Source organism: Melanostigma gelatinosum, assembly GCF_949748355.1.
Source record: "Melanostigma gelatinosum genome assembly, chromosome: 3".
NCBI lineage: Eukaryota > Metazoa > Chordata > Actinopteri > Perciformes > Zoarcidae > Melanostigma > Melanostigma gelatinosum.
Window position 1 is genome coordinate 19,963,868 of NC_136636.1, and position 27,739 is coordinate 19,991,606.

Here is a 27,739-nt window from a genome sequence, read left to right on the forward strand (position 1 = left end):
TCCGGCGGAGAGGTAGTGTTTGTGTGCTAAAACAGATGGAAGAGAGACTCGTGAGGTTCAAGAGCGATGGGAATGAACCAAAAAATTGCTGCCTGGAAAAAACAAAACAAAAAGCTGAAAGATGCTAGAATGCCCCATGGAGAGGAATTGCAGAGTCAAGTTTTGTCACTTCAAGCAACACTCTCCACGTTACCCATTTCATCTGTAACACTGTGTAAGATGTTCATTAGCGCAGCTTTACAAAGTGACCGTATGTAGAATTTAGGGGGATTTATTGGAGGAAAAGTTTCTGGTGGTTGCAATCTGCAAACTCACAGCTAGATGTCGCCAAAAACCTATACGCAAGACCTTTAACCGGTAAACTGTAACACTGTAATAAATCGGATTTTTTTGTTTGATATTCAAACTACATTGCAAAAAATAACTAAGTGTAGAAGTGTTCTGTTTTCAGTTGAGCCTTCGTCTTTAGAGAAGCAAATGAAAGGAATAAAATAATCAAAAGTGACATTAATACGTAATCAATAAAGCAAAGTAAAGAATAAAAGTTAACAAAGTTTATTACATGTTTATATACAAACAACCCTGCAAGGCACACTTTTGTTTAAATAAGAATATACAATACATTTTATTCTTGAAAGCAAACAGGTTTTAGTTTTGAAATATATATTAATACAATCTGTTTCGTGTTGGACACAGAAAGAAGGCCCCGAGTTGTGGATGTTCAGTCGACACAAATAAGAAATACAAAAAACACTCTTTGATGTAAACAACTCAACATACTCCACATGGACAATTTGTGTCGAAAACGGACCATCAGTGCTTTCTGATGAAGACCGTTTGTCCTCTCTGATGATTAAATCAAAAATGGATAAAAAACCCTGTCCTATAAAACTCTGTACTTTGTATTGTACTTGAGTTGAACCATACAGGATCAGAGGTTTGGCAGAACCGGCACTCTTTCAATACATGATTATGAAACAACCTTCGTCGGTAGAACTCTAAACTCTTATTTTGTACTTCACATGGGCTGATGTGAGAGGAAAGGCCATCCAGATTCTTGTTAGGATAATTACAGGTTTTTATCTCATTTATTGGTTCGGCTAAAACACCATTTAAAAAATCCTTTTAATAAGATACTCTGTTAGTCATTTCTGTTTGTGAGGCCATGGATGAGCACACTTAAAACGGGGAAGAAGCGAGACAGAGAGGAGAATAAAATAAGAAGTTGAGCTGCAATGAAAATTAGATTTTATTTGACATTTGGAAGTTGTCCTCAATAAAAAGTATGTCTTCTTTTCATGAAAATTCAGGGTAAAGGCAACTTAAGCATTCACATAAAAAGCACGTGGTTATAGTTATTATCGCATTGTGCACATTGTTCAGTTCAGATTATCGATCATGTGGTGATCAGTCACGTCAATCTGTCACTCCACTGAAGCTGCCTTTGTAAAAAAGAAAAAAAGAAAAGGAAAAAAGTTTGTCCAACATCAATCAGGACATTTGTGAAATAGCATATTGTTATGACTGCTCACAGCGCATGAAGCAACGATTGAAAGATGAAAGGACGCTCGGCACAAAGGCCTGCCGTGACTAATGAAACAAAACAAAACTCAACAATGGCACAAAAAACATGAAATGGTTGGGACTTCAAGCTTAGAAACGTTAAGATGCAAGCTGTCATTTCACACAGTTTGCCATCATAAAGTGTTGATGGCCCACCGTAAAAGGATTTGACAGATGTCAGATCCTCTAAGTGGCTGCTGACTTGCGCCATAATGTGAAAACTCTCGTTACCTTACAACTACAAGTTCAACAAAGGTCCATCAACAGTTGCAGTCTTCTATTCATTCCCTTAGAAAGACCAACGGGTGTCTGACCAGAGATGAGCCGTTTAGAGGCCTAGGAGGGCTGAAAGAAAGTGGCATGTCAGCACCTTTTCCTGGGCTGCATCCTCTGGTGTGTCGGAGTCTTCTGGCGGTGTGTTTTATTGAATAATCCTATTGTTGATGTTCCGGATGGTTGACCATTATCATGCCAGGAGGCCCAGTCGCTTGACCTTGGCAGACAGGAAAGAGTGGATGATGAAGACCATGGTCTTGGGGCAAGAATGGAGGTCCAGTTGCTGAAGAAAAAAAAAGAGGAGTTCGGAGGAAATACGAAAGAGAATAAAAGAAAAGTGAGAATTTAGACCGACAACAAAAGTGCAAATGTGAAGATATGGTTAGCTTAAATTTAATCTTAAGTATTTAAATACTGTTAAAAAATATTTCCAACATCAGTTGTTTGTCAGTAATTGTGATTTAAGCAACTTGACCTTCCTGGAGCTTTCAACCACATGTCATGGTCTCAGAGTTTGCCATCTCCATGACACCTGAGCAATCTCCATCCACCAATGAGGACCATGAAATGCGACTGAAAGCTCTGCAGAAGGCGACTGAGTGGATAGTGTGTTAAGATTATTTTGTTAAAACCACTTTGTTTGTATGATCATTTAAACAATCCAGCGGCATCGTGACAGGGCTCTAAAGTGAAGACGTTTTTCTATATTTAAAGTGCCGCATACTGAGCGAGTTCAATGGAAAACAGCAACTTACAATCTCGGCCTCTGGGCCTCCAAAGTCGAGGAACATCATGCGAACCCCGTCGTCTGAGGACATTCTTAGGCGCTCGAAGGGCTGCTGAAGCAGAATGCTTTTCCTGACACCCATCTCGTCTGTGAATAGTGTGAAACCCTCATCAATGTGGACTCCCAGGGTGCACTCCTTCCCATTCCAACTACAGGCTGCCAGGGTAGAAAAGAAAAAACGTGGCTTTACACAGGAGCGGACAAAAGGCAGTGTCGTGATTTTACAGCACGCAGCTGTAGCTCTTGTCAAATAAATCTGGATTTATATTGCATACTTCTTGCTTTCTCAGTGGAACAGTGTTGATACAGAGCCCAGAATTCTTGGCTGCATCCTACAAATGAACAGTATGATTGAAATAACAGTTATTGTTTAGAAAAACATAATAGGCCTCAGTTAAATGGAACACTCGTCCTAATTCTGATTCTAAAATTAGATCATTTGAGGTTTTAGGCTGAAGGTTTTAGCACCACCTCAAGCTACCAGCAGAGGGCGATGTAACAGCATTACTGCACCGACCTGGTGGTGGACTCACTTAAGTTTCCAGAAGAAACTCTGATGAATGCAGAATCTGAACCATGGAAGTGAAAAGAGCTGCAGTCAGTGCAGACGTGGTTTATAAGACACCATGTACATACACATGCTCTACTTACTCTTCATGAATCTGATGATCAAAAGCTTCCCTTTCTAAAAAGCCAGTTCAAGTCTTTTACAAACACGCAGCCAGAAGAAATCTGCCTGAAGTCTACAGTCCCTAAATCATTGTGCAACAAACAATTAATCGTAACTCCTAATCCTGCTTTGTGAGAACGGCCTCTTTTACGTGGGGAGATGTTTGTGTGTCTGTTGAACAGAAACCACGTCTTGTGCCCAAGCAGCAATTGTAAAGATTAAATAGATTTCAGCTTTTTGAGCATTTTTCTGACTGCCGGCAGATCAGAATTGGAAAATATCGGCATGTTTTACTGCACGACAAACACATCTTAAACCACTTGCCTTGCATTCGTCAGTGTGAAAGACTTGTCAATCACTTTTAGAGTGACAGCAGTGGTGTGTTTGTGTTGTGGTGGACGGACTCCCACCGTATTCATAGTTAGATCGATTGTGCCTTAAAGGAGAGAACTTTTTGATGCATGCTAAACAAACAGTCTCTTTGGGGGGGATTTCATAGGGAAACAATGGTCTGGCTATGCAGTACTGATCAAATGTACTGTTGGTACAAGTGTTATTTAAATACATTTAATGCTGACTCAATGATTTACTTTTGTTTCTGATACTCATCGTAAACTATCCGGCCCATACTTTGAACTACTAATAGAGGCAGCAACTGCAACCTGAATTAGAATAGCTGACACCTCAACAATTCTTTCTCATGCACTAACTCTCTCACAAGTTATCAAAAGAAACTTGTGAGAAGAGGGTGACCCAAGTGGGAGTCAACCCTTGATCCTCGGTTGCGTCATTCAGGACAAAATTTGAAATTTTCCAGACTCGTAGGCCGAGGAACTGTGCAGCGAGAATGAAGCCAGAACTGGGAGTCAAGCAAATCTCTGCATCCGTACCCGCGGTGACCTCCTTGATGAGCTCGGCAGCATTATGGCAACCCTCCACCAGCAGATGAGTCCAGGTGGACAGCTCCTTGGCGGAGTCCACCCTGAACACATGGGTCTCCACGCCTTGCTTAGTGCCCGAACGCAGGCCAAATGAGAGGTCAGAGTCCAGGAGAGGAGAGCTTTTCCCTGGGCCGGAGTGGACCAGTCTGAAGGGGAGAGGAGAAGGCATGAGCGGAACGTGGGCGAGGAAGAAGGGAAATTAACATTCATAGAAAAGGATGAACCGTAAAGGGCAAATGAAGGGGTATGCATGTCGAATTGTGGGATGTGGAGTGCACAGGAGAGAAGGAAGGGAAGGAAAAACACATGAGTCACAGGCTCTGGTTCCACTCATGTTTTCCAAATGAATGTGACGCAAAATGTCCAATAGTCCAGTTATGGAAAGAGTGAGCTCGTGCTCTCCTGACTGGGCCAAAACAAGCCAGAAAAGGCCTGTTTAGTCATTTGTGGGCTGAAGGACAGACGTTTATTAAATGCCAAACATGTCACGTGTGCGAAGTGTGTGATAGTGAATGCCGAGTGCTGTATGCGGATGCAGGCATTTGTGTGTTTGAACCTGGTAGCAATGAGCGGGTGACTCTTTGTGGGGCTGCTGAGGCTCTCTTTGCTCTCAGGCAAGGAGGGATACAGGAGCAGGTCTCTGTCGGTCAGCATGGCCAGTACGGGTTTCTCTGGACCCTGGGTCACCTGCACATTTGCAGCAGAGTTGAAGAAAGCATTTAAACTCACTCGTATGGTGCATTACGATGATCATACACGGCACATTGCTGATAGTAACGCCCAGGGACGCCAGTCGGCTGCTGATATGAATGAAGGATCTGGGTGTTGCTGCATGCGCTTTAACATAGGATTGAACCTTAATGCGTTAGAAAGTGTCTTTAACCCAGAACGATATGAAGAAGGCAGAAAAGCACAAGAAAAGCATTAAACACATAGAACAAACAGGGCAGGTCTTGCAGTTTGTACATCTGCATTCTTGCATACCTGCTCTGTAATCCAGCCCAGATGTTTGACCTCCATGCCAGGTTGCATGCTCTTCATGTCCTCCTTCACTCGTGGTAAAAGGCTGGCAGCGCCGGCCTGGATGGCGTTGTACCAGGACTGAGCCATGGCTGGGTCTTTCGCCCGCAGGAACACAAAGTTCCTTCTGCTGGACGAAATCACCTCGAAATACCTGGCAGATGAGATGTGAGGGAGAGAGAGGGACACAAGGAGGGAGGCAGAGAAAATGGAGAGAAAGGAGCAGTTAGAGAAATAGAAGACAAAAAGGCAAAGAGAAAAGCTTCAGGGTGAAGAGGAGGTTTTAGATGTTAACAAAGAGAATGTGTGAAGAAGATGGGGTAAGATGTCCCTTTTACATTGTTCTCTCTCAACCAATTTGTTATTTTCTGGTTGTGATCTATCCAAATTGGGGGTTTTTTCTGACATAATGTATGCATGGATCAAATATTGCGTCAGACTTCCAGCATGCTGTACCTGTTCTCTGTGTCCGGGGGGCACTGTTTTCTTGACACCTGGCACATCTTCAGCGGGACGCTGCAGGGCTCCTTCACCTCAGCAGGGGAGAGATCAGTGCCCCTCTGAGGTGTGGAGGGGGGAGAGTCCCAGGGGAGGCCGGCCCCGGGGGACCCCGAGTTCTTAAAGAAAGCCGACATCTCCTTGATGTACTTCACTGAAACAGAGTGAGAGTACGAGAGAGAGAGAGAGAGAGAGAGAGAGAGAGAGAGAGAGAGAGAGAGAGAGAATTAGATTAAGCGGAGGCAGAAGAAGTACATGAGGACAGAGAAGAGAGATAATTTGGGATGTGAATATAGAGCCTCCAGGTTCGGAGATGAGTTGAGAGCTGCAGCAGCACTTTACGGCCTTAAAAAGAAAATTCAACTGGAGAAAATTCTCTGCCACTTCAGATTTCTCAGCTTTTAGTTCTTATCATGGTTTTTCATGAAGAAGGAAAAAAAACACTCCTAACATGGCAAATCTATGCTTCTGTCCTAAAACTACAATTACCTCTCCGTTGCACTTTACATCCACGTCTGTCCAAAACATTACTTCATCACTTCATCATATTAAACATGTGTGTAAACTGTAATGCCCCAAGACACAGCTATCGTCGGCGTGGAGGCATAGAACTGGAAACACCTAAAGAGTAAGATTTGCTTTAAAAAAATCAAACTGGCTGTAGTTCCAGTAGTTCTTGAATGTATTCTTGTTTGGGGGCATTCTGGCATTGGGTGGGCCTGTCTTGAGCACCAGCTGTTGGCAGAGAGGGTGTGGTCTCCTCCGGCTTTGTACTCACACTGTGTGCTATGACATTTATAATCTAACGCAAACATTTTTTACTTGTTTACGCTGCAAACCAATTGCCCTTTGGGGACAAATAAAGTGATTCATTGAAATGAGTTCATCGTCGCCAATAATGACCAAGGGTCAACAGTGGTACTTGTCAATACGGTCGATGCAACCATTGACTGTTCTCTACTCTGTATGAGTGACGGAGTAACTACAGCGAACGGGAGCTTTAAGAGCACATGACCACGCTGTGGGATGGAAATCAGACGGCACACCATTTTTCCAATGTAAAATATAGATATTTTTTAGGACATTACATTTTTTTATTGTATAAAAAGTGTAAATATGTCTGCTCTGCTTGGTTTGTTTCCACATAATTGGTCCTATATTACTTCATAAGTAGTGCGCAATTTGACTAATTGTTACCAAAGCATTTACAAGAACTTCATATTATACTTGTTCCACCTTAAATGACCATATTCAATATCTAAGTCCATAATTACTTTGAGAGTTATTCAAAGTACAGCCTTTTGTGTGTCGTTATCCAATAACTGTAATATTGAGACCCATAATAATTAGAATAACATGGCCTTTTGTTGTGGAACATTGCCCAGCTCTTTCTGCTCACATCTGTTTTTATATTCACAGTTCTACCACTCGCACACCTACATACACTTACACCCCCCCACACAGAGAAACACACATGGCCTCAGCTCCAGTCCAGTATGCTGCGGTATGGGTTTGGCAGAAGTAGCCACTGCTGGAGTATAAATAGCCCAGAGGACATGGCATGAGGCTGACGGCTGCAGGCAGAGCTCTGGTTTCACTGGGGAAGTGTGAAGTGCTCTTCTCGCACAGTAGAAGAGGCATGTAGCCAGAGGGCAAGCAGAAGAGTCGCAGCACAGGACAACGGTGTCGTGAGAGAGGGGGCTTCCACCGCTCCCAGAATAAGAGCCGGCCAGTCAGTCGGGCAGGCGGCCATACAATGATTTTGCTGAAACATCAAGCCTTGCATCATATCTAGGACTGTGTGTCGTGGCTCCTTCTCTTTTGTGGTTTTATTTCACTACAAACATTGCACTCAAGATTTTCAGGATTCTCTCCTATCAGGAGGTGGCAGAGTAACTCGCTGATCAAAGAGAGGGTCAAAAGTTACTTTTTGTGCTTTTAAGGTGGCTGCGTGTACACACACGTGAGCAGAAATGTTACGTGGTCCTGAGTAGGAAAACTGCCAAAACAGCGTCCATGAAAAGAAGAAAAAAATATTTCAAACCTGATGCCAACATTTCAATTTATGTCTGAAGGGGACTTAACTTGCTGCAGAAAAGAGAATGACGTACATTTTGAAAGCAATAAACATACTGTCGCTCCTCTGAGTCAGCAGAATGTTGTCTCCCTGTCTCTTCTTCTTTGAAAACTATCCGTTCTCAGTTATATTGTCCTGGATCTCTAATGTGTCCCTAATCTTTCCCTCTCTTCAGAGATGAGCTCGGTTCCATTTTCAGTTTGGTTTGGGGATTGTTTCCATATCTGTAAGATAAAAATCTCTCGCCGTTGAAGTTTTTTCTCTCAAATCTATAAAGAATCATGCAGAAGAATGACTTTTCCCCCCACTTTGGATTCAGACCACTGAAAAAGCTTCACATACTCTCTCTCCCCCCTCGTCTCTTCCTGTCTCTCTTTCCTCACTCACTCTCTCTGGTCGACCAAGATGGTTTCCTGAAACAAATATTTAAGACACACAGTTTGGGTTGAACGCAAACACTTGCTCACACACGCATACATATCCAAAAACACATTTACGGTGAGGAATCCCCGCGGCTCAGTATCGAGCCCCAATGCTCAGATTCATGCTCTCTTTTTGATTTGTTCTCTGACAGCTTGTTTTGCCAATTAAAAGCTGTATTTGTAATGAAGACACATTTCTATTATTGCGGCTTGTGTTTAAATAACATTTAAGAATCCTGAAATTTTGGTAGAATCAAGAAATGGGTTTGTATTCTTCAAAGTAACAGGGGGAAAAAAATCGTTTTGGTATTGCAAACATTACCCAGCCTTAGAGGTATCCCTGTAGGGTAAGAAAGACTCTTCTTTACCACAGCTTTTGGTTCTATGCCTCTGTAACATTACGTTATGTGTATGAGACCCACTTCACATGATCCTAATGCATTTGAAGGCTCTATAAAAGTGTATTTCTCCCATTTCCACTTGTCTACTTGCCTAACTTACACTATGCAGAATCAGCTCAACGTACCATGAAAAAGCAGAAGCAGACACATTGGGGATGTGTCGAGTGGGAACACGGAAGCAGTGAGCAACCAATATGTACCAGCTACCGCTTTGAAGTAGCTGTCAACTTGCATACGTAATGTTTCATGGAAATGAGCTTCTGTCCATTTGTTCCCCTGCCAGCCCATTGATGTTTGTACCACGGGGTCGCCAACTGCTTCCTTGTTGCTGGACCGAGGCCATTCAAAATTGATGCGGTCAATCTCAATATGGCAGGCGAGGCCACAAGGCTGGCAATGGAAATGGGATTTCCTGCATTATTGTTTCAAGTGGAAGCCATGTTAGCAGATCTCCTGAACCGTGTGGCTATCCCGAATAAGAAAGAGCTGCAGGATTTCTCAATTCAGTCCTGTTGTGGGTAAAGGTCCAGGTACAGACCACAGACTGTTTATAAGAGGTGGACATAGTCGTTGTGATGTCACCCATTGGTGTGTGGACTGTTCTATTCAAGTCTGGAGCTCGGCCTTAGGCCATCACCATCTTGGATTTTGGTCGTCGCCAGCTTTACTTTTTTTGCAGCCAGTGAACAGAAGTTACTATATTTGGACTGAGGAGGAGTGACTGGTGGACAAGAGGCAGTATATGGTTCTGGTAGCGACCTGTCAATCACAAGGTAGCCACGCCTTTAAGCATACCCTGCTGTAAGGTTAACTTACCAAATGAACATCATGCTGCATTGAAGACTTGAAACTAGCGATTGAGACACATGTTCACAGTGTTAACTGAGGTAATAATCAAGTGAGAAGTAGAGTCATTTTCTGATAGACTTCTACACAATCAAGACTTCTTTTTGCAACCAGAGGAGTCGCCCCCTGCTGGCCAGCAAAGAGAATGCAAGTTTAAGACACTTCCGCATTGGTTTCACATTTCAAAACTGGAGGTTGTACCTGTTTAAGACTGACACTTCAGACGGCTATCTGTTCACGATTACAATGTCTCAGTCATGCAACTAGCTTTGAAAAAAAGTGTTCAAGGAACAACGAGTGTTCGAGGTGTTACTTTTTGGCACGTTTGGTTTTTGTCAGTGGTCATTATTCACTGTTATGTAAGAGTTCATGTTTGGTGCTGCACAAACTGCAGAACGTAATAGGCTGGGGGAAAAACACCAATCATAGCAAGTGTAAAGAGAAATTTACTTTTGTAAAAGAGGCTTTTACGTTTTTTCCGGAAACGCGATGTGGAGATTAGAAATGTCAGTTGTGGCCCCACATAACAAATGGGACGAGATGGCTTTCAAACAGAGGGGTGAATGAAAAGGAGAGGAGAGAGGGATGGAAGAGGAATGAACAACACGGGAAAGCGAGAGACGGGAAGAACAAGATTGAGAGAATAAGAAAGAGTGAGACAGGCAACACAGAGAGACCGAACGTACGGTTAAGCTCAGCCAGAAATGTCGCCATGAATACCAGTGGCGGCACATTCAATACAGAGATAAAATTAGCTGAGATGGCACTGTTATTACTTTAGCTTGTCTGGCTGCCAGCGAAACTACTTTTGTGCTGTGTGTGTGTGATCTTTGCTTCTTCTGCAGAATCTGCCACTAACCTTTCCTTCTCAAGTCTTCACATTGAACCTCACAAATCCTGACGGACGGCCGGACGGACGGACAGATTAATACACACACACACGGTTTAATAATGGCTCCTACAGGTGTCTACTCAGAAAACCAGTAAGTTGATGTAGTTGGCAGTCGTTGTGCCGCTGGCAAAACAATGCGCTTCAGCTGAATAACCCCCTGCCACTGGTTACCGTGGGAGCAGCAGGAATGTCATTGGCCAGTCAGCGACCTCAGAAGCACGCTGTTGGCTCTGTAAACCGTGTCAGACGAAGAATGTCCCGATGTTACACCACCAACAAGGAAATATGTCCAAAACAACATCATAAACAACAGGAACACTCGCTGTCTTCATCGAGTACATCGGGGTCAGGCGAGGTAAAAGAGAAACAAAGTCCAGTGAGCCCACTTAAAAGGTCAGCCAATCATAAATTAGATGGTGTAGAAAATTTGGGATTTTTATGTTTTGAGACAGTCAAGATGGAGATTGTTGAAAAGAAGACGCAACTAAATATTAGAAATGAGATTATTATTAAATGTTGTGTATTATACATTTTGTAAACAAATTCATGCACGAAAAAAGGAGAGTGTAGATCCCGACAGATACAACAGCATGGACAATTATCAGCAATTGTTGGCCGATAAGAAACTTTGCAGTACCGACTACAACATACTGATCGAAGCAGCTTTAAGCGATTCTTATGTTTGTTTGTGTTACAAACCAAATCAGGTTTGTTAATATCCACATCGGTCTCACATATGTATTGTCAGTCAGGCTCTATCGCGCAGAGAGATGCTTTCTACTCTGACTTACCGAACCCTCCGGTGGTGTTTATGTCTGTTTTGAGGCATGTGTGTACATGTACAGATTTTTTAAAAAGTGTACGTCTGTGCCTCCATTCAGTGATCTCATGTACAGCTAATACATGCTGGGTTCATGTGTTCGCTGATTAATGCGTGTCTCTTTGTGGCGGCGCCATTCAGCCGAACATTTCTGCTGTTCTGAATGATTTAGAGAAGTTCATTGTTCCTTTAGCCCATCTCATTAAAGTCATGGATAAATGCCCACCATGGTGGGGAGTAAGGTATGGTACCAGAGAGGCAGAGAGGGCAGAGCACACCGAATCAGACTTTTAGACTAATTCACATACTGCCAGAGCACATATTTGATGACTTTGCATCGTGTGTCAGGAGAGTTAATTATCCTAATTCAACAAAGTAAAAGTGAAGGAAGCTTGAGCAGCATCTGGCAGAGGACAAGAACAGAGTGAAAGGGTGGTTGAGCAGCAGACATTTCCACTTACAACTTCAGTTTTTTTTGTGTGTGTGTGCGTCTCTGGAGACCCGTTTCCTGCGTAAACACAAAGAAACTACATTTTCCATTCATAGGTTATATTTGCTCGGCGTGATTCAAAGCGGTAACTTGCTGTGCGACTCATGAACCTCATTTCCAGTTTGTTTCCTTCATGATGAGAGAAATGAAAGCCGTTAACGTGAGATTCCCAATTTCAAAATAGCGGCGGCCTTTGGAAGGAAACTGAAATAGTTCATGAATGTCACTGCAAAAGTTACATGATGTACAGAAGAGTGATGAGTAAGCTAGTGGGCTATTATGTGCAAGTGTATCTGAAATCCTGTGAAGAAGTGTTGAAAATTAAGTGGTAAAAGTCAAATATATTTTGAAATTGGCTGTTTTTTAAATTGTGGAGAAGTCCTTCACACATCTTTTTGTGGTAATTTCTTTGTGTATATATGTATTTTTCTAAATAACGGCTGCATACACACCCTCCCATGCCTCTTACCCCCCACCATCCCCTACATGCACATGCTGCACAATACTGTGAGATGGTTCAGTGGAGACTGAGCCTGGAATGAAGTGAGAGAGTGGCACAAAGACCTGGGCCACCAATTTATCAGGGGCCCCGAACCAGGGCAGCGGGGTTCAGAGGGGGTACTGTTAAGCAAACTTGACGCCACAGAGGGAGAGAAGGCCTTACAGAGAGTTGTGATTTAATAAAGCTTTGTTATTGCGACGTAATCCATTCCCTCGCTGAGTCTAAGCACAATGTCCTCACGGGCCAGCAGCTCCAAAGGAAAAAGGAACCACGCTTTGTGTGCAGAGGGTTTGAGGTTTCACTGCACAGAGACATTCAGGACGGAATCACAGAAAATACAGTGCAACCCAGACTGCAGGGGAATTAATCTATGATTACGTATCATGACGATTCATTTAAATTAAGACACTGAAAATGTACTTTTTTTGCTCCTTCTCAGCTGTTTCTATCCAAAGTTTTTAAGAGAGTAATACACAGTGGCAACCAGTTTGTAACATTGCAAACAAAGTATTTATATTCATTTGCTTTTCATGACAACAAAGCACATGATGCCGAGTGTGCTGACTTCACTTTTTCCACACACAAACACTCCACAAGAAAGAAGCTAGAGGACAGAAAAAGGAGACTGGCACAATACAACAATATTCTATATAAGTGCCACGACTGTGGATTCTTCTCCAAATAACTTGCAGCAAGAAAAAAAATTTAAAAGTTTTGACTTCCCTGATCGATGGCTACATTTGTGATTGTTTACCTGAAAGAATTGGAGCACCAGCTGGGTGGGATTCATTCCTCTGAAAAGTGCCAAATAGGTTCAGTGTCAGCACAACATCTGCTTGAAGACCCAGATGTGGCGGATATGTAGGAATCCTAAATCGAAGGTTTTTCAACCAGGAAAAGAAGGGCCACGACATCAACGTATCTAGGTCAGTGTAAAGAAAACACAAGGCGCCACATGTCCTGCTGGCGCTCCACCGCTGGAGATGCACACCACACACTTGTGTGTTGGCGCCAAATGTTCAGTGGTGAAATGGAATCAGGAAAATAACTGGACAGCTACTGCACACTGGAACATGTAAAAACTACATTATTATCTTTTCACAAACTACTCTCCCATCACTCAGTTTCACAGACAACTTCACAGATCTCACACAAACAGAAAACAGCAAAACGACGTGTGCGCTCTAAACGAGACTATTCTGGATCAGTGAAGGTGAACTGAAAGACCAAATTGAATAGAATTTAAATTTAGTCGACAATTAAAATCCGACTGCATGGACTTGCTCTACAAAACAATTCTACATCTAGATAATAATACATCTGTAATTAAAAAGAAGGCCTTGATCCCTTTACGGTTAAATAATTCACTGTTATCCATCAGAGCTGAAGAGAAGCCCGGAGAACAAAGATCCAATAGGTAGTAGGAAACTGGAGGAATTCAGTCAGGCTACAAGGGAAAGGTTTATTTTCAAAGTAATAATTATACTGTCGCAGGAGCGCGAGTCAGAAAGTTTTAATTAGGGGATAAGTACATGCATGTCACCGGCATATCTGTACGGCTCCAGCGTCACCACTGGCAGGGTTCATACATTTATATTTCCACTGACATCCTTTCGTTCGTCAAGTGTGAATTTTAAGCGAACGGAATCTAGTTGAGAATCTGATCGCAGTCAAGTCGACCACGTGTTGATTAATAGTGCGCAGGCTAATCAGAAAAACATCCGTGTTTGATTTCACAGGGTCCACGCTGGACTATTGCCACATGCAGATGTACTTCTCAACTAGCAATTACATTTGACGGGCAGGTCAAATTGAGAAAAAGTCCAAAAAAAATGTCCAATCCATAACTCTAAATTGGTCTTCTAGTTATGAGAGAAGTTTTATCGGCAACAGATACTGCTGCAACGTTGTCTAATGGACACTATCGTGCACCTGCTTTTTTTAAAGACATATTTCATTCAAACGACAGCAAAGCCAAGAATGTGAAATAGACAGAGCCACCATGGCAAAGGACACGCCATTGACTGTCCCAATCCGGCATGACAAGCTATCCGAGCAATGTCAGAGCACAGTGAGAGAAACATATTCATTCTGCAGGTCAGACTGAGAAGAGAAAAGGACAGGACTCCAACACAACGAGCCAACGATCATGTAGAGCCAAGAACAACAATAGATCTTGTAATGCTTAAGGTCACCTATAGAGTGAGCGACAACAATGATGGCGTGAGTTTATAGATCTAATAGAATCTTGGTCGCAAGCCATGTCAAAGGGATATTAAATTGAGGAATGTCCAATTAAGGGATGACTGAGCGCTGAACTACAAATATGTAAAGAAAAAAAGCCCTACATTTCTGACAGCCAGCAAAGCTCACATTTAGCCGTCTGTGGACATCTCCCACGGGTTCTGGATTGCCGGCCAAAACTCCTCGCACAGTGTAAAGCGGCCTTTACATATTAGAGCACCCCTATTGTTTTGGTGGATATTTCTCAGAAGAGGCTATGAACTCCTGGAGAAATGAGGCTACTGGTAAGAGCAACCAAACATACAGGGAGATGCTTGCTGCCACACACCAGATGAATAGATTAGCTGCTGCACGGAAACACCAACTCCCACGTCGCTGACTGGGTTTGAGGCGGCAGCTTGGCCCAAAGATACCACTTGAGAATTTGCAGTTGGAAACTGTGAATTAGGAAAGTCTCACTTGCCTCCCTGGCTACCTGTCTGGCATGGTCCAATAAGTAGACACAGGGCCACTCTCCCGAGTCAGCGGTACTGGTAGAAGTAGTGTGTCTGTGTACAAATTCAAATTGCATACATGACCCGGTCTATTCACATATTACATCATGTGTGAACAAGACTGAGGCTTACCTTGCTTCAGTATCAGAACTTGTAATTGCCTTGCTATATGGTATGTCTCTTTTTTTGACGATTCACGCATGTCCTTGGAAAGCTTGATTTGTAGATATGATGTTTCAGCCCTCAAAGCAAACTAACTCAAACTGCTGGTCTGCACTCTTCCAAAGGGCTGCCCTTGTATTAATAAGCCAGACTGTATTCATGTAAAATTATGAACATGATCTTCAGCGACTACCTACATAACCAAAACTACCACGTGGTCGATATCTACAGTCGAACAGCAAAGTGCTGCAGATCACACAACTCGTCTGTATTGCATGCGATACAAATGCAGTACGTGTTTGATGCAGAGAGGAGCATGAGGGGTGTGTGTGTGTGTCACAAAGAGAGCGATCAGGTTTGGGGTTAGCTCTTGGTGAGAGTGCTGACAAAGCATCTTTCAGCTAATGCACATCTCAGACACAAATGAACCTCTCCAAATCTAATCTCTCCTCAGGCTGAAACACACTCCTACTTGTGTATATTGAATTTTTCACATTCTGTTTTAAAGAAGTATTGACGCACTTCCAGAGGAGTGATGCAGTCAATGTAACACAGTCACATTGATTAAATACAAAAGTGCAACTGCTGCGACTTCAAATTAAAAGCTGCGATGAAACTTGAAAATACAGCTTCATGGCTTCAAGGCTTAACATTTTTGAGTGACATATATAGTGTGTAGAGCAGGTGTTTCAAATCACTGAGCAATCAACATGAACAAAGAAACAGATCACATAGAGCAGGAGTGTGTTGCCAAAAGGCCTTCAATGTCCATATGTTCACAATATCGGAATCAGTAAAGTAGAAAGTCATAGATTAAAAAGGAAAAGTAGAAAAACAAACATTTCAACATTTAAAAAACATTCCCAATGAACAAATATGTTCTGGAGACAAGTTCTATGTACTCTATGTCTACGTTCATGGTGATTGCCTTGTGAGCTTCTTGATTTGAATCACCTGTTCTATGCCAGGCAGGATGACTGGTGTTTCTATAGAATTAAATTGCATGTGGGTGATTAACACTTATCTATCTTTCAAACACAGCTTGAAAAAAAGAGGTTAAATTATAACTGCATCAAGCTAAAAGTTCTGCACATATTAGACAATGATATTTAATTCGTCAGCAGATTAAATGCTTTTGCTTCATTGTGGTGCTAACTGCAATGAGCCAAATCGTTGAGGAATTGTACATTTACTGATATTCACATATCTTTACGAAAGTGCTAGATACATATTTTTTTGCTTTAATGTGACATACCTTTCCCCAAACACATTGGACTTTGTACAAAGTTGCTCAACAGTTCATGCTTGCATAATGCACATTGGCCAACAGCCCAATGGGGATAACAAAAATCAGGAGATTTGATACAGTTAACAAGACATGTCCTGATGAAGGTTCTCGACAATGGAAAGACTGCGACCGTAGAGCTTCCATATCTAAGCTTACTTAATCCGTGTGTGTGCACTGAGCCTCGCGCACAGACACATAGAAAATGATGTCCCTCCGGATATCCAAGTAAATTCTCCTGAAATTCAGGTTGACATTATGCTACTACCCTCTCAAAGTATAGAAATGGACCTGACCACATGAAACAGTCAGACCAAGGCCAAAACCATTTAATGGTACAAAAAGAAATACGATTCTTCGACCATTTCAGTCATTTATGATTGACAGTATTTTTTCATTTTGGTCATCAAGTATGGGACCATTATTTTACACAGCCACTGAACATATTTGTTAAACAGTTTAAACGAGACATTTGTTTGGTTAAGTCACTGGTGAGCCTTTAATGACCAAACTTCTGCCCCTTTCAGAAGCCTTAAGGGGTCAGTGTGCTTACAATGTGCTTGTGGGATCATAAAAGAGTGTCTGAAACATTCCTGATGTCAGAATTGGAATCTTTGAACTGACTTTTCCATGAAACCTCAATCACGTTGTTTTTTTCCTCCCGAAAACAACACACAACTTTGGGTTGTAGAAATATCTGTTTCCAGGGCACCCTTGTGATTTCCTGAATAACGTATTCGGATACATCCTTCGTGCAAACACCATGAGTGCATTCGAGGAGATACTGTCCAGGACTGTGCGATGTTATCCCCATGTGAATCCCCGTCCCACCCCTCTCTATGATGGCAGGTTTTGAGTGTGGGAGATTGGAATTGCTCAACACTTTGTGCATTCAGATGTGGTCTGACGACATGTTGGACAATCTAGTTTGTTTCGAACAAACCACGACCTTTAACCACTGAACTAGAGGGTCAAGTATGCTGCCAGTAACCCAAACTGGGACATGAATGAGGTAGTTGTACAACAGCTCTGAATCGTCCAGACTATTGGTCTCCCAACAGGCCTCACCAGCTCAACCGTTAGAACGTTACATTCTGCTCCTGCGCTACGAAACGTAATGTACCAGCACATTGACTCCTATATACACGAACAGCACTCGCACGCACGCACACACACACACACACACACACACGCCAGCTCCCTGTGAACAAACCCACATGCACACACACTCTACCTGCCCCCCCACATTCACACTTACCTCGGTGCCCTGACCTGTCTTTTGTGGCCCATTTATCCTTCTCTGCTTTACACCATGCATGTGTATGTGCATGTGTTTTTATGTGTATGTGGTTGTGTAGCCGACTGACTTGGTGCGTGTCTCTGGTACATGCCTTGCCTCGGCTGGCAGGTTGGGGGCAATGATGGATGTATTTTCAGTGAGAGTAGAATCCAAATTAAAATAGAGACAGAGTGGGGCAGTCCAGAGACCAGCGCTACATTCTGTAGCTCATCCAATCCCCTGAACAGCTGCTTCATCGGTCTTCAGTCTCTTTTATTTCTGTCCCACTTTCATTCTCAATTTGAATTCCTTATTTTTTTTCTTTTCTTTGCTCCGTGGAGCATTGTTTAATTGTTCTCACGCTTAACCTTTCGCAAAATTGATATAGAAATCTCCCAATCTCTTGTGACAGCAACCCGCGCCTCCACAATAACGGCACATTCAGGTGTGATAATAAAGTGTGTGGGCCTGCCCGGGAAAATGTCGAGGTGACCTATAATCCTCTCCTCATCATCCACTTCCTTTCTCTCCTCACATGTACACACACACACACACACACACACACACACACACACACACACACACACACACACACACACACACACACTTGCAGCAGACTAAAAAACACACACATACGCCCAAGCTCAAACACACACAGTCGGGCTGTAAATGCCACAGGGCGGAAATGAAGGCACCTGTGGTTCTGTGGTTTCATCAGGTCCGTTGTATTTATCTGACCCTCTCAGGTGTTCACTGTTCCTCTCTCGCAGGCACACATTGATTATTCCATCAGCATTCAGATGAGACAGAGGGAGGCTAGCAGAGGGCATCCTATTGGAAACATTTAGAAAGGCTATTTTCGTTCTTTCAAACAGACGGATTGACTATGCGCACATACGATTTAAGAAATATCTATGAAGTGCTAAAACTCTTACAAGCTGTGTCACATCTGTGCAGCTAACAGCTCTGTACCCTTCTCAAAACCAGTCCATTTCTGGTTTTCTAATGTTTTCATCTCATGCACATTCGACAACTTTGAAGTCAACCTTTCAGCCAGCACACAACTCACTGAGAGAAATACACAGCGTCCTGGGAAACATCCTTCCCCTCGATTGTACCGCTAAAGTTACGAGGCAGAGCTCGGCATTGACGCCTCGCATGTGCTGCTGCAACAGCTGCACTGATCTCAGTGGGCAGGAATCTGTTTAATACAGGCTGTCCAAAATATTTCTTCTTCTTCTCCGCTTCCAAAAGAGTCACAAGCTCAGAATGCGCGATCGGGCTTCTACTGTAACTCCCTTGAACGTTGTGAAAGTGGTTATCCGACATATTACTGGATTCCAGATGTTTGAATGTGATGGAGGCAGTTTCTCCTTGAAGGCCGTGTGTGAGCGATGAAACCTGCCTTGAGCACAGCAGCCTGGTGGTGGCTTGTTTTGCTGCTGTGCACATGTAAGGAAGACTGTTACCCGACCTTTAACACTGAAGAGGTGCCAAGAAGGAGCTTGTTTCTGAATATCTTGATAAAACGCCAAAACCAAAATAAACTTTGTACTCACACTTCATGTCAAATGAACTCAGAAGTATTTGTGTGATGCACAAATGGTCTTGACAGAAAAATCTAAATCTGAAAAAAAAAAAACTGCAGCTGGAAAAGCTCATAGCCCTCAAGCGTTGACCAAAAAGTTTAAATTCTTTACTTCCTTTATACCCTTAAAATACCCCAAAGCTTCTCACTACAGATATATGCGTCCTGCAGTCGCCGGGTCAGAGACGCGCAGACATCTAAGGATATCAAAATATACACACACACTCTCAACCTTCTCCCCTCAGTGAGCCTTCAAGCCTCTTTCGTTTCCTCCCTATCAGGTCCTCAGGGGGAAGGGAAACCCATGAAATGATTCCTGACACGACGGATCACAGAGCAGCGCTGGTTGAGCCGTCTGATATCAACACTTTTCTGCCTGACTGTGGACAAGCAAGGCAGGGGGATTTGCAATGATTTCCCCCGGCTGTAGCTCTCGCTGTGTCTGCTCCGCCGACTGAAGTTACTGATGCCAGCCCACTGTGCCAGCTAACCCACAGAAAACGCTGTCACATGGAAAACCGGCAACGCCGGTCTTAGTGTTCCTTTCTTTAAATCCATTCTCTCAAACGGAAAGTTTACGCCATGTTTCACGACTTATTCTCACTGAAGTTTACTGAACCTGTTTTTTAAAGTACATGAGTGTTAGGGTTTGTTTCTCTCAGCTGTTAAAGAGACTTTTCGGACATACAAGGTTTTCAACTGGAAGAACGTTGAGAGCACATCGGGTCTGAAGCGTCAGCTCGGCTCACATCGCTGAACATGGCTGTCAGCCTCTGTTTGGACTCTGTGGGTGAGCGCTCTCTTAAAAGATGAGGAGAACGTAGCGATCAATGGAACGAATAATAAAAGCAAAGCTCCAAAGTGTCAACTTTTATGCTTCTTGATGGAAGCATATTCTTTTTGAACAGCAGCATCGTGTATAAAACATCACACTTCGCCTTTAGACGCCGTGCATTTGGAACGAGCGAATTTGCGATTCAACCCAGTGACTTGAAGTGAGCTTGGGGGGGAGAGGCAGAATTCCTGTGACGCAATCACTTGGCAAGACCAAAGATTGTATTTAATCCCCTTTTCTTCTGTCTCTAGCTGTGTTGTTTCACACCTGATGGTGGACTAATGCCTTTAGACAATTGTGCATACACAAACATGTCCAGCAAACGATGAAACCGTAAGAGCGAGACAGGGGAGGACAGAGAGATACAGTGCATTAGCATGAGGGAAGAAAATCACCCGTAAATACCTGCTGAATGCACTGCGAACCTTCCTATGCACAGCAGCAGAACTCAGATCTGACATGAACAGCAACAACGTGCTTTCTGTCAGTGTCAATAGTGTTTGATGGTTTGGGAAGGCTGCTCATTAGCATGCCGAGATGCTCAGAGGTGAGAGCCACAACAATATTGGCAAATTTGGAGTCTCTGGTTTCCTCTTGCCGTTTCAGTTCAACTCATTATTTTGATATTTCCGAGGAAGTCTGATCAAAGTTCCGATTCAACAGATCGTCTCTCTCTCTCTCTCTCTCTCTCTCTCTGCTCATCATGTATGGCCCTCAAGGAGAAATCAACCCCAAGTGCTGAAGAAATGCAGCGAAAACATAACAAGGTATCAAAAGTTTCCTCCCATGGATCTATTTGGAGCAGTGGAGCGTCAACGGGGAAGTGCTACTTCTTCATGAAAGACGAGGATTTAGTTCTTTCGCACTCTGAGGAGTGTATTGTTTCAGGAATATGAAGGACTTCTTTGTTATGCAACAAGATATGGTTGTGACATATTTTCCAAGTGTATCTTAAAAGTGAAATCCTAGATTCCTGTTACATTTTACCGTTTAACGTTTTTACGGCAAAGCTGGGACAAAATAGAAAGGACAGCAGAAATGCTCCATCAGCCAAAGACGGAACAGATTCTGGGTTTAATGTTACCTTCAAGGACGACTTCTTTGCCAGTTTTCTTCAGCGCCTGCACAGCCTCGTCGTGAGTGGCCTCCCGTAAGTCATAACCGTTGACGGACAATATGGCGTCACCGACATAAAGCGCCTCGGTCTGGTCAGCGGCCAGGCCTTTGAAAATCTTGGAGATGAGGATTGGCATCTTGTTCTCCTTCCCACCTGCATGACAAGAGGGGGGGGGGGGGAAATCATCTTTAGCTGCACATTATACATACATTCATGTTTGCAAGAGTGTAACCCTAAACCTCAGCTATTGACCCCTGATCAGCTTTACCAGAGCAGCTGGGAATTAAGTTATTTTCTACTTCCACAATCCATGCAAAGTGCAAGTGCTTATGCTAAGAGCTCCGGTTCACAAAAAATCAAATATGGCATGATGTTTAAGTCTGTGGAACATGGCTCTGGGATGAAATGCCAACTTCAGACGAGACGGTGCAGATTTTCAAACTCGCAGCGAAGAAGACGCTACCTGAAATAATGACTGACAGTGAAGCCCACGACAAAGATACCAGCTGAATGTAATGTAAAGATACGGTGCATGTTGTCCAGTAACTGCACGTCGTAGATAGATACACAACGTTGCTCTGCAGCGAGAACACTGCACACTTGTTTTGATTCCAACCAGTGCAATCCTCTCGTTACATGAAGGTCAGCTGGTGATCTGCCTTTTGCTGTGGGCTTCAACTCCATAAGAAATATCGCCATTAATGTCAGCCGGCAGTTGGACTCCGGCCTTCAGGCTACTGAGAAATGATCTGAAAGAGGATTACGTTCAATTCATTTGAAATACATCTTCCACAGGTTGCTTCCTCAAGGTGATTACTTTGGATTTGACTCATGTATCTTCTTTCGGAGGCCACTGCCTGGTGCTCTTCATAAATTTCTTTTTTTTTCACTCGTATTATGCTTGGCAGTCACTATGCTGATCAGGTTAGAGACAGAGGGATTTACCAGCTACTCCACCGCTCTGTGACATCAGATGTTGTTTTTAAAGTGGAGATGAGGTGAAACGGACTTTCGGCAATATTGGTGGTCACCAATATGTCGTCAAAAGTTGAATCAGAATAACTACTAAAATCATGAACTTGAATAACAGTTCTGAATCATTAAATACAGTAGATGTACTGGAACGTGGCACAGGGATTTGCAGAATGTCCCACGATGAATACGACCATATGAAGTTCTGCACAGTGCAAAAGTAAAAGAACATGTCTTGCAATGGACAGTAGTCCGTAGATTGCATACTTCACTGCAATCTGTCAAGCACCAATGTTCGGACTCTGTTCAAATAACGTAGCACACAGTTAGCTGGAACTGTCGGACGGGAACTGAATTACTAAAAAAAGAGGAATTTTTGGAAACTGCTCAGCACCCGAGAGGGACCTGAACCTCCAAACTGAATACTGCTAATCAGTGAGGGAGAGAGGTCTGGCCATGCCGAACTGAACCCCTCTAGAGGGACCTCGTTGTGATTCTGACTGCTCGGCATGGATGAACCTGCAGAAGGACCAAAAAGGAATGAGCACAGCGTTTTTGACACAGCTGGGGCGGTCCTCTACCAAAGACATTCTGAGTCGACCGATTAGTTGGTTTAATCGAAAGACATGTAAAACTGACTTTTTCCACAAAGAATCACACAAAAGCACCAAAAGGTAAGTCAGCACAGCAAAAAAAGTTTAAAAGACTAATCGACAGAAGACACAATACCAAGACAACCGATTAGTTGACGAATCGACTAAGATGAAGCAGCTTTAGCCAGAACACCGCTAACCAATCCTATCAACTACATTTCCCTTTATATTCTGCGGCATAGCGGTTTGTGAGGAGGCTTCCATTTGGATAGAGCAATTCACGATAGATATATAGATATATATATAATATATTTTAGTTGTGGCTATTTTCAGATCTGCAAAAGTTGGTGATTGTTAGCCGATAAATACCTGTGACTAGTGCAGAGTCCCTTTTCTCTGGAATAAAAGCTGATTGTAACCTTTCCCAGTGAAGGCAAAAGCCAGATGTTAGTGGTTGTTATTAAGTTATTTGTTTGTCTGTTGTTGTTGTCGTCACTATATCTTAGGTAAAGCACTTTGAACTATACCATAATATAATCAAATATAAAATATCTAAAGCACATATGTGCTTTAGAAATAAAGTTGCCTTGTAGAATTGTTTGTAACAAAGGGGGATTGTTTTGTTCGCTTCGTAAGCACAGCTTAACTATTTGGCTCTGTAGGAATGAATGAATGAATGAATTTTATTTCTATCGCGCTTTTCACAGACAGTAGTATCACAAAGTGCTTAACAGAGCAGATATTTAAAAGCATAAAAAACACAATGTGACCCAAGGGTCAAAAAATTATCTACACAGAGAAAATTTAAAAATAAAATAATAAATAAAAAAAAAAAAAATACAAATGTAAAACATATTTTAAGAGCAGGTCTAGGACATGGGTTTACTTTTACACAAACGCCAGCCTAAACAGGTGGGTTTTGAGCTGGCTTTTAAAAGTATCCACAGTATCTGCGAGGCGCAGAGTTGCAGGCAGAACATTCCAGAGCCTCGGGGCCACTGCCTCAAAGGCTCGGCCACCACGGGTCTTAAATCGTGTGCGTGGGACTGACAGAAGACCTAGAGCGTTTGACCTGAGAGTGCGGGCGGGTGAATAGGGGCGAAGTAGATCAGCTACATAAGCCGGAGCCTGACCGTGAAGTGCTCTGTAAGTGATGGTGAGAATTTTAAAGTGTATCCTAGATGCTACAGGAAGCCAGTGGAGAGATCGGAGTACTGGGTGATGTGAGAAAGAAGCGGTAGACTGTGTATTTATTTACAACGCCCTCGGGGAGTAATTGCAACTCTATTACTGTGGACTTCCTGAGGAATTGTTTTGCTGAGGAACTGTTGGTCTGATCAGCGCTCTCTAAATCCTGAAGCAGCAATTGATCCTGTGAAACAAGCAAAGTCCAAATGTTTTTATGTGTGATAAATCACACATTCCACAGGCGTAAGCAGCTGTGAGGAAAACTCAAGTTTGCTGATTTGGCCACATACTGTCAACACGAAGCACCCTGAGGAACAAGTTACATTACCGAGGATAAAGTAGACGTATGCAGTGACGCCATGCAGGCTTTTTGGAGAAGATCATCTCCCAGTAGGTCAGCAACAGAGACTTTCAAACTCAAGCAGTAAACAGACACTGTAGTGAACTACACAGAGTATCTGTAGTAAAAACTACAGAACACACTGCAGTACATTACTGCTGAGCTGTTAATCCAACTATACAAATGTAAGTGAGGCTCACAAATGCAGGGTAGATGTGGGGTTTGCCGACTTGAACGGCCAAGTGCCAGTGAAGGAACATGTCCATTAAAACACGACATGCTAATATCTCATGTAGCAAACCCATGAAAGGTGGAAGTTAATGTGAAGGATCTATTTAAAAGAGAATGGTCGGACAAAGCGGGCCAAAGAGCGGTCTCATCATTTGAAAGGACGATAGTGACATTGGTGTCAAAGTGATGAGAGGACGATATTGGCACCAACATGACACATAGATAGGAGATATATAAATCAATGAGGAGACTAAATGACTTGATTTTTTTTCCACCTCCTGCTTTGCCAAAGAGGGCCAACACCAGTAACAAGTACTGCACACAGTACCCCTCTTCCACCGATATGTCCTTTCTAGTTGTCTTCCTCTCTTGGCATGACTTCAGGTTTACTTGAAACACCGTGTACTGACAAGGCAGCTGGATAAACATTGTTGACATACTGTAGGAAAAAACACGGTCAACTCGTCTGCCACTCCTACACAGCCCTGAATCCACCCATGTTCCCTGCCTTTTTCTTTTTTCGTGTCAAACACAGTTCAGCACCCTCCAGCTGGGCAGCCCGTCACTCCGCTGACAGGAGCTGGTGGCGGGCGGGGGAGGGGTGGAGCCACCGGAGCTCCCCGTGACAGGTAAATGACCGGTACACTGACATGTACCTAATTATGTAACTCTGTGTGCTAACGATGGGGTTGTTGTGACAACGCTCCTTTCAAAGAATTCAGCACGATCAGCACTTTACTTCAACAGACTTCACCAGCTGATATGCGTGCAGGGCTAATGAGCAAAAAAGACCGACCACAAACCTTCACAATACGGTGGTTAGGTACTCCTAATGAGTGCGCAGAGCCACTTAGAGAGAAAAGTTTTTTTTAATAATAGATTTGTGACACAACAATGCACCAAATGTTGTCTATTTGCACATCTGAGGTGTTCTGTGACAAGAGAGGTTATCAAAATATGTTTGCCCTAAAAATCCTAGCATTGATTTGAACTTGAAGTCATTACGTCACACCTATCTGAAATTTAGAAAACAAAAAACACACTGGGATTATTTAAACAATGTGAGGGAAGCTATTTAATCCAAATCCTGCTTTGGGGGTACTGTCGCTGCGGTAAAAACCCACCAAACTCACACCAAAGTGTTCCACCCAGCTCTGCTTCACTCTCACCGGTAGGCCTGTCGACAGAGATCTGGAGCCTCACTTCCTGGCCTCTCCTCTTAAATTTAGACATGTGAGAGGAGGGGTCGACTGCCTCCATGCTTTTTTCTGCACGTCGGGGTGGGCTCCCTAAAATTAACACGAGTGGAGTGGTCCATTCCCAGCCACATAGCTTTCATCTTTGGCCAATGACAACTGCTTGCTGCTTGCGGGTAGCTCCTCTCAGCTGTTCACAATGTGGTGTCAGCTAGCCCACAACAACTTTGCCCTGTTCTTTCATTTGCTTCACCCAGCTTCTCTTTGACACTCTACTATTTATTACTCCGTTCATTATTTATTGTTTTCTTCCTTTCTACTCATTTGACCTCTTGCTGGCTTACTTCAGGCTCATTTTTCTTCAGATATGGCTTGCTTTGTTGGTGCCTTTCTGTTTTTATTTCCCTCTGCTAGACCCTCTCTCTTCTTCACTGCCTTTGAACAACGGGCATCACAACAATGTCAAGCAGGCAGGGTGCCAGCAATGATTTTTGTTTTAATAACATGCTGTCTGATTTTCAAAAGCCACCCGTTTCCACAAAGATGGATGTTACATTTAAGTCATTAGGGGCTGGCTTTGTTGTTGTTGTTGTTGTTGGCGGCAGCAGTGGGAGTGGGGGATAAAAATGAACATGTCACCATCTTCGCAACATGACAACGGTGCTAGTTCAAGCCTGTCCATCCCGTCAATACACAATACTCAAAAATAATGTTCGACTATATTGCTCAGACTGCATTATCACTGTGCTGTCCATTTTATCTGTTGTATCTATTTGCATGGCTCCCTGTGCTCAGCCCTCCTAGTCTTCCTCACACGTAGATTTTCACTGAGATAGCAGCCTGCTGCAAGTCGAAGGAAAAGGCTTTAATCTGCTGCTGAACAGTACACAGCGCAGGTATGTAAGCCTGGCTTGTAAGATATGGAGAGGTCGCCACCTTTTCCTATTGAGAGGTAATAGAAGCAATGCTGGTGTGACTGTGACCCAGCGGCAGAGTGGGGCAGATGCATCTGTGCTCATTGACAGGCTAAGTTAATAAGCAACCGAAATAGTTTATATTCTGTAAAAACACTGATGTATTTTCTATTTTTTTCCGTGACTACACTTTCATATAGTGCTTAATAAGTAAGCACCCTTAGGAAATGTGGCTGAAAATGTAAACTATAAGTGTTATAACACAAAGCAGTTGATGTGTGTTTGTCTCTGGACACTGTTGGAGTTAGCGTAGGTCTTTTCTCAACTTCAACATTACTCTCTGTTAGTTTGTGTGCGTGTGTGTGGGGAGCCACGCTGTCAAAGACCAAACACGACGTTACACCACAGCAGCTGAAATGCCATCTCCGGCGGTGACTCTTGAAATGGTTCCCCGTTCAGGTGAGTCACAGCGTGAGATAATCACAGCTGTCAACTTTTCTCAGCGCAAACAACAGCCCTGAATTATCTTACGGCTGAGCTAACATACCAATAAGATATTTGTCTTGACTAAATATCACAGACACGTGAAATGTATCGCACGTATGCGAGGGTTTAGCTCCACGGTCAGTCTGAAGTTAGCTAACGGTAACAGGCGACGGTTGTGTTTTCGCCGTCGTTGTCAAACTGCACTCAAACTCCTAACTAGCGGTAACTTGTGCTAACTGGCGCTGCCTCGCCGTCCATGGAGTTAGCCGCTTGGATCGGTTTTATTTGAAAGTGTCTTACCTTTGATACTGATTCCGAGTCCCCCAACATCTTGCTTGGTAACTCGCACGGTGCGCTTCACGTTGGTGATGGTTTCTGGGATCGGGGACGAGCTTAGGTTCGGGGGGTCTCCGTTGATCGCGCCGGCGGGACTCGGGCTGGGCTTTGCGGGCTCCTCGACGCCCTCCCCGGGGTTAACCGTGAGCGTGTCCTCGGTAAGAGTGGCCAACACCCGGATCCAGCGGTCCACGGTCACTCGGAGTTCCAGCAGTCCCGTTTTCTGCGCCTTCATCGCGGCAGCCATGTTCAACGCATTCCTGGAATAACTCGA

The 27,739-nt window shown here is 43.4% G+C and overlaps 1 protein-coding gene across 1 annotated transcript; it reads right to left on the reverse strand.

The window, feature by feature from the left end:
• Positions 1-539: 539 nt before the first annotated feature.
• snta1 (syntrophin, alpha 1) lies at positions 540-27,739 on the reverse strand. The gene is made up of 8 exons (XM_079266184.1): positions 27,430-27,739; positions 21,177-21,362; positions 5,714-5,909; positions 5,222-5,411; positions 4,794-4,924; positions 4,187-4,383; positions 2,595-2,782; positions 540-2,122 (listed from the first exon to the last, which is right to left on the reverse strand). Exons 1-8 carry the CDS (start codon positions 27,710-27,712, stop codon positions 2,030-2,032), a joined length of 1,464 nt encoding a protein of 487 aa, XP_079122310.1. The 5' UTR covers positions 27,713-27,739; the 3' UTR covers positions 540-2,029.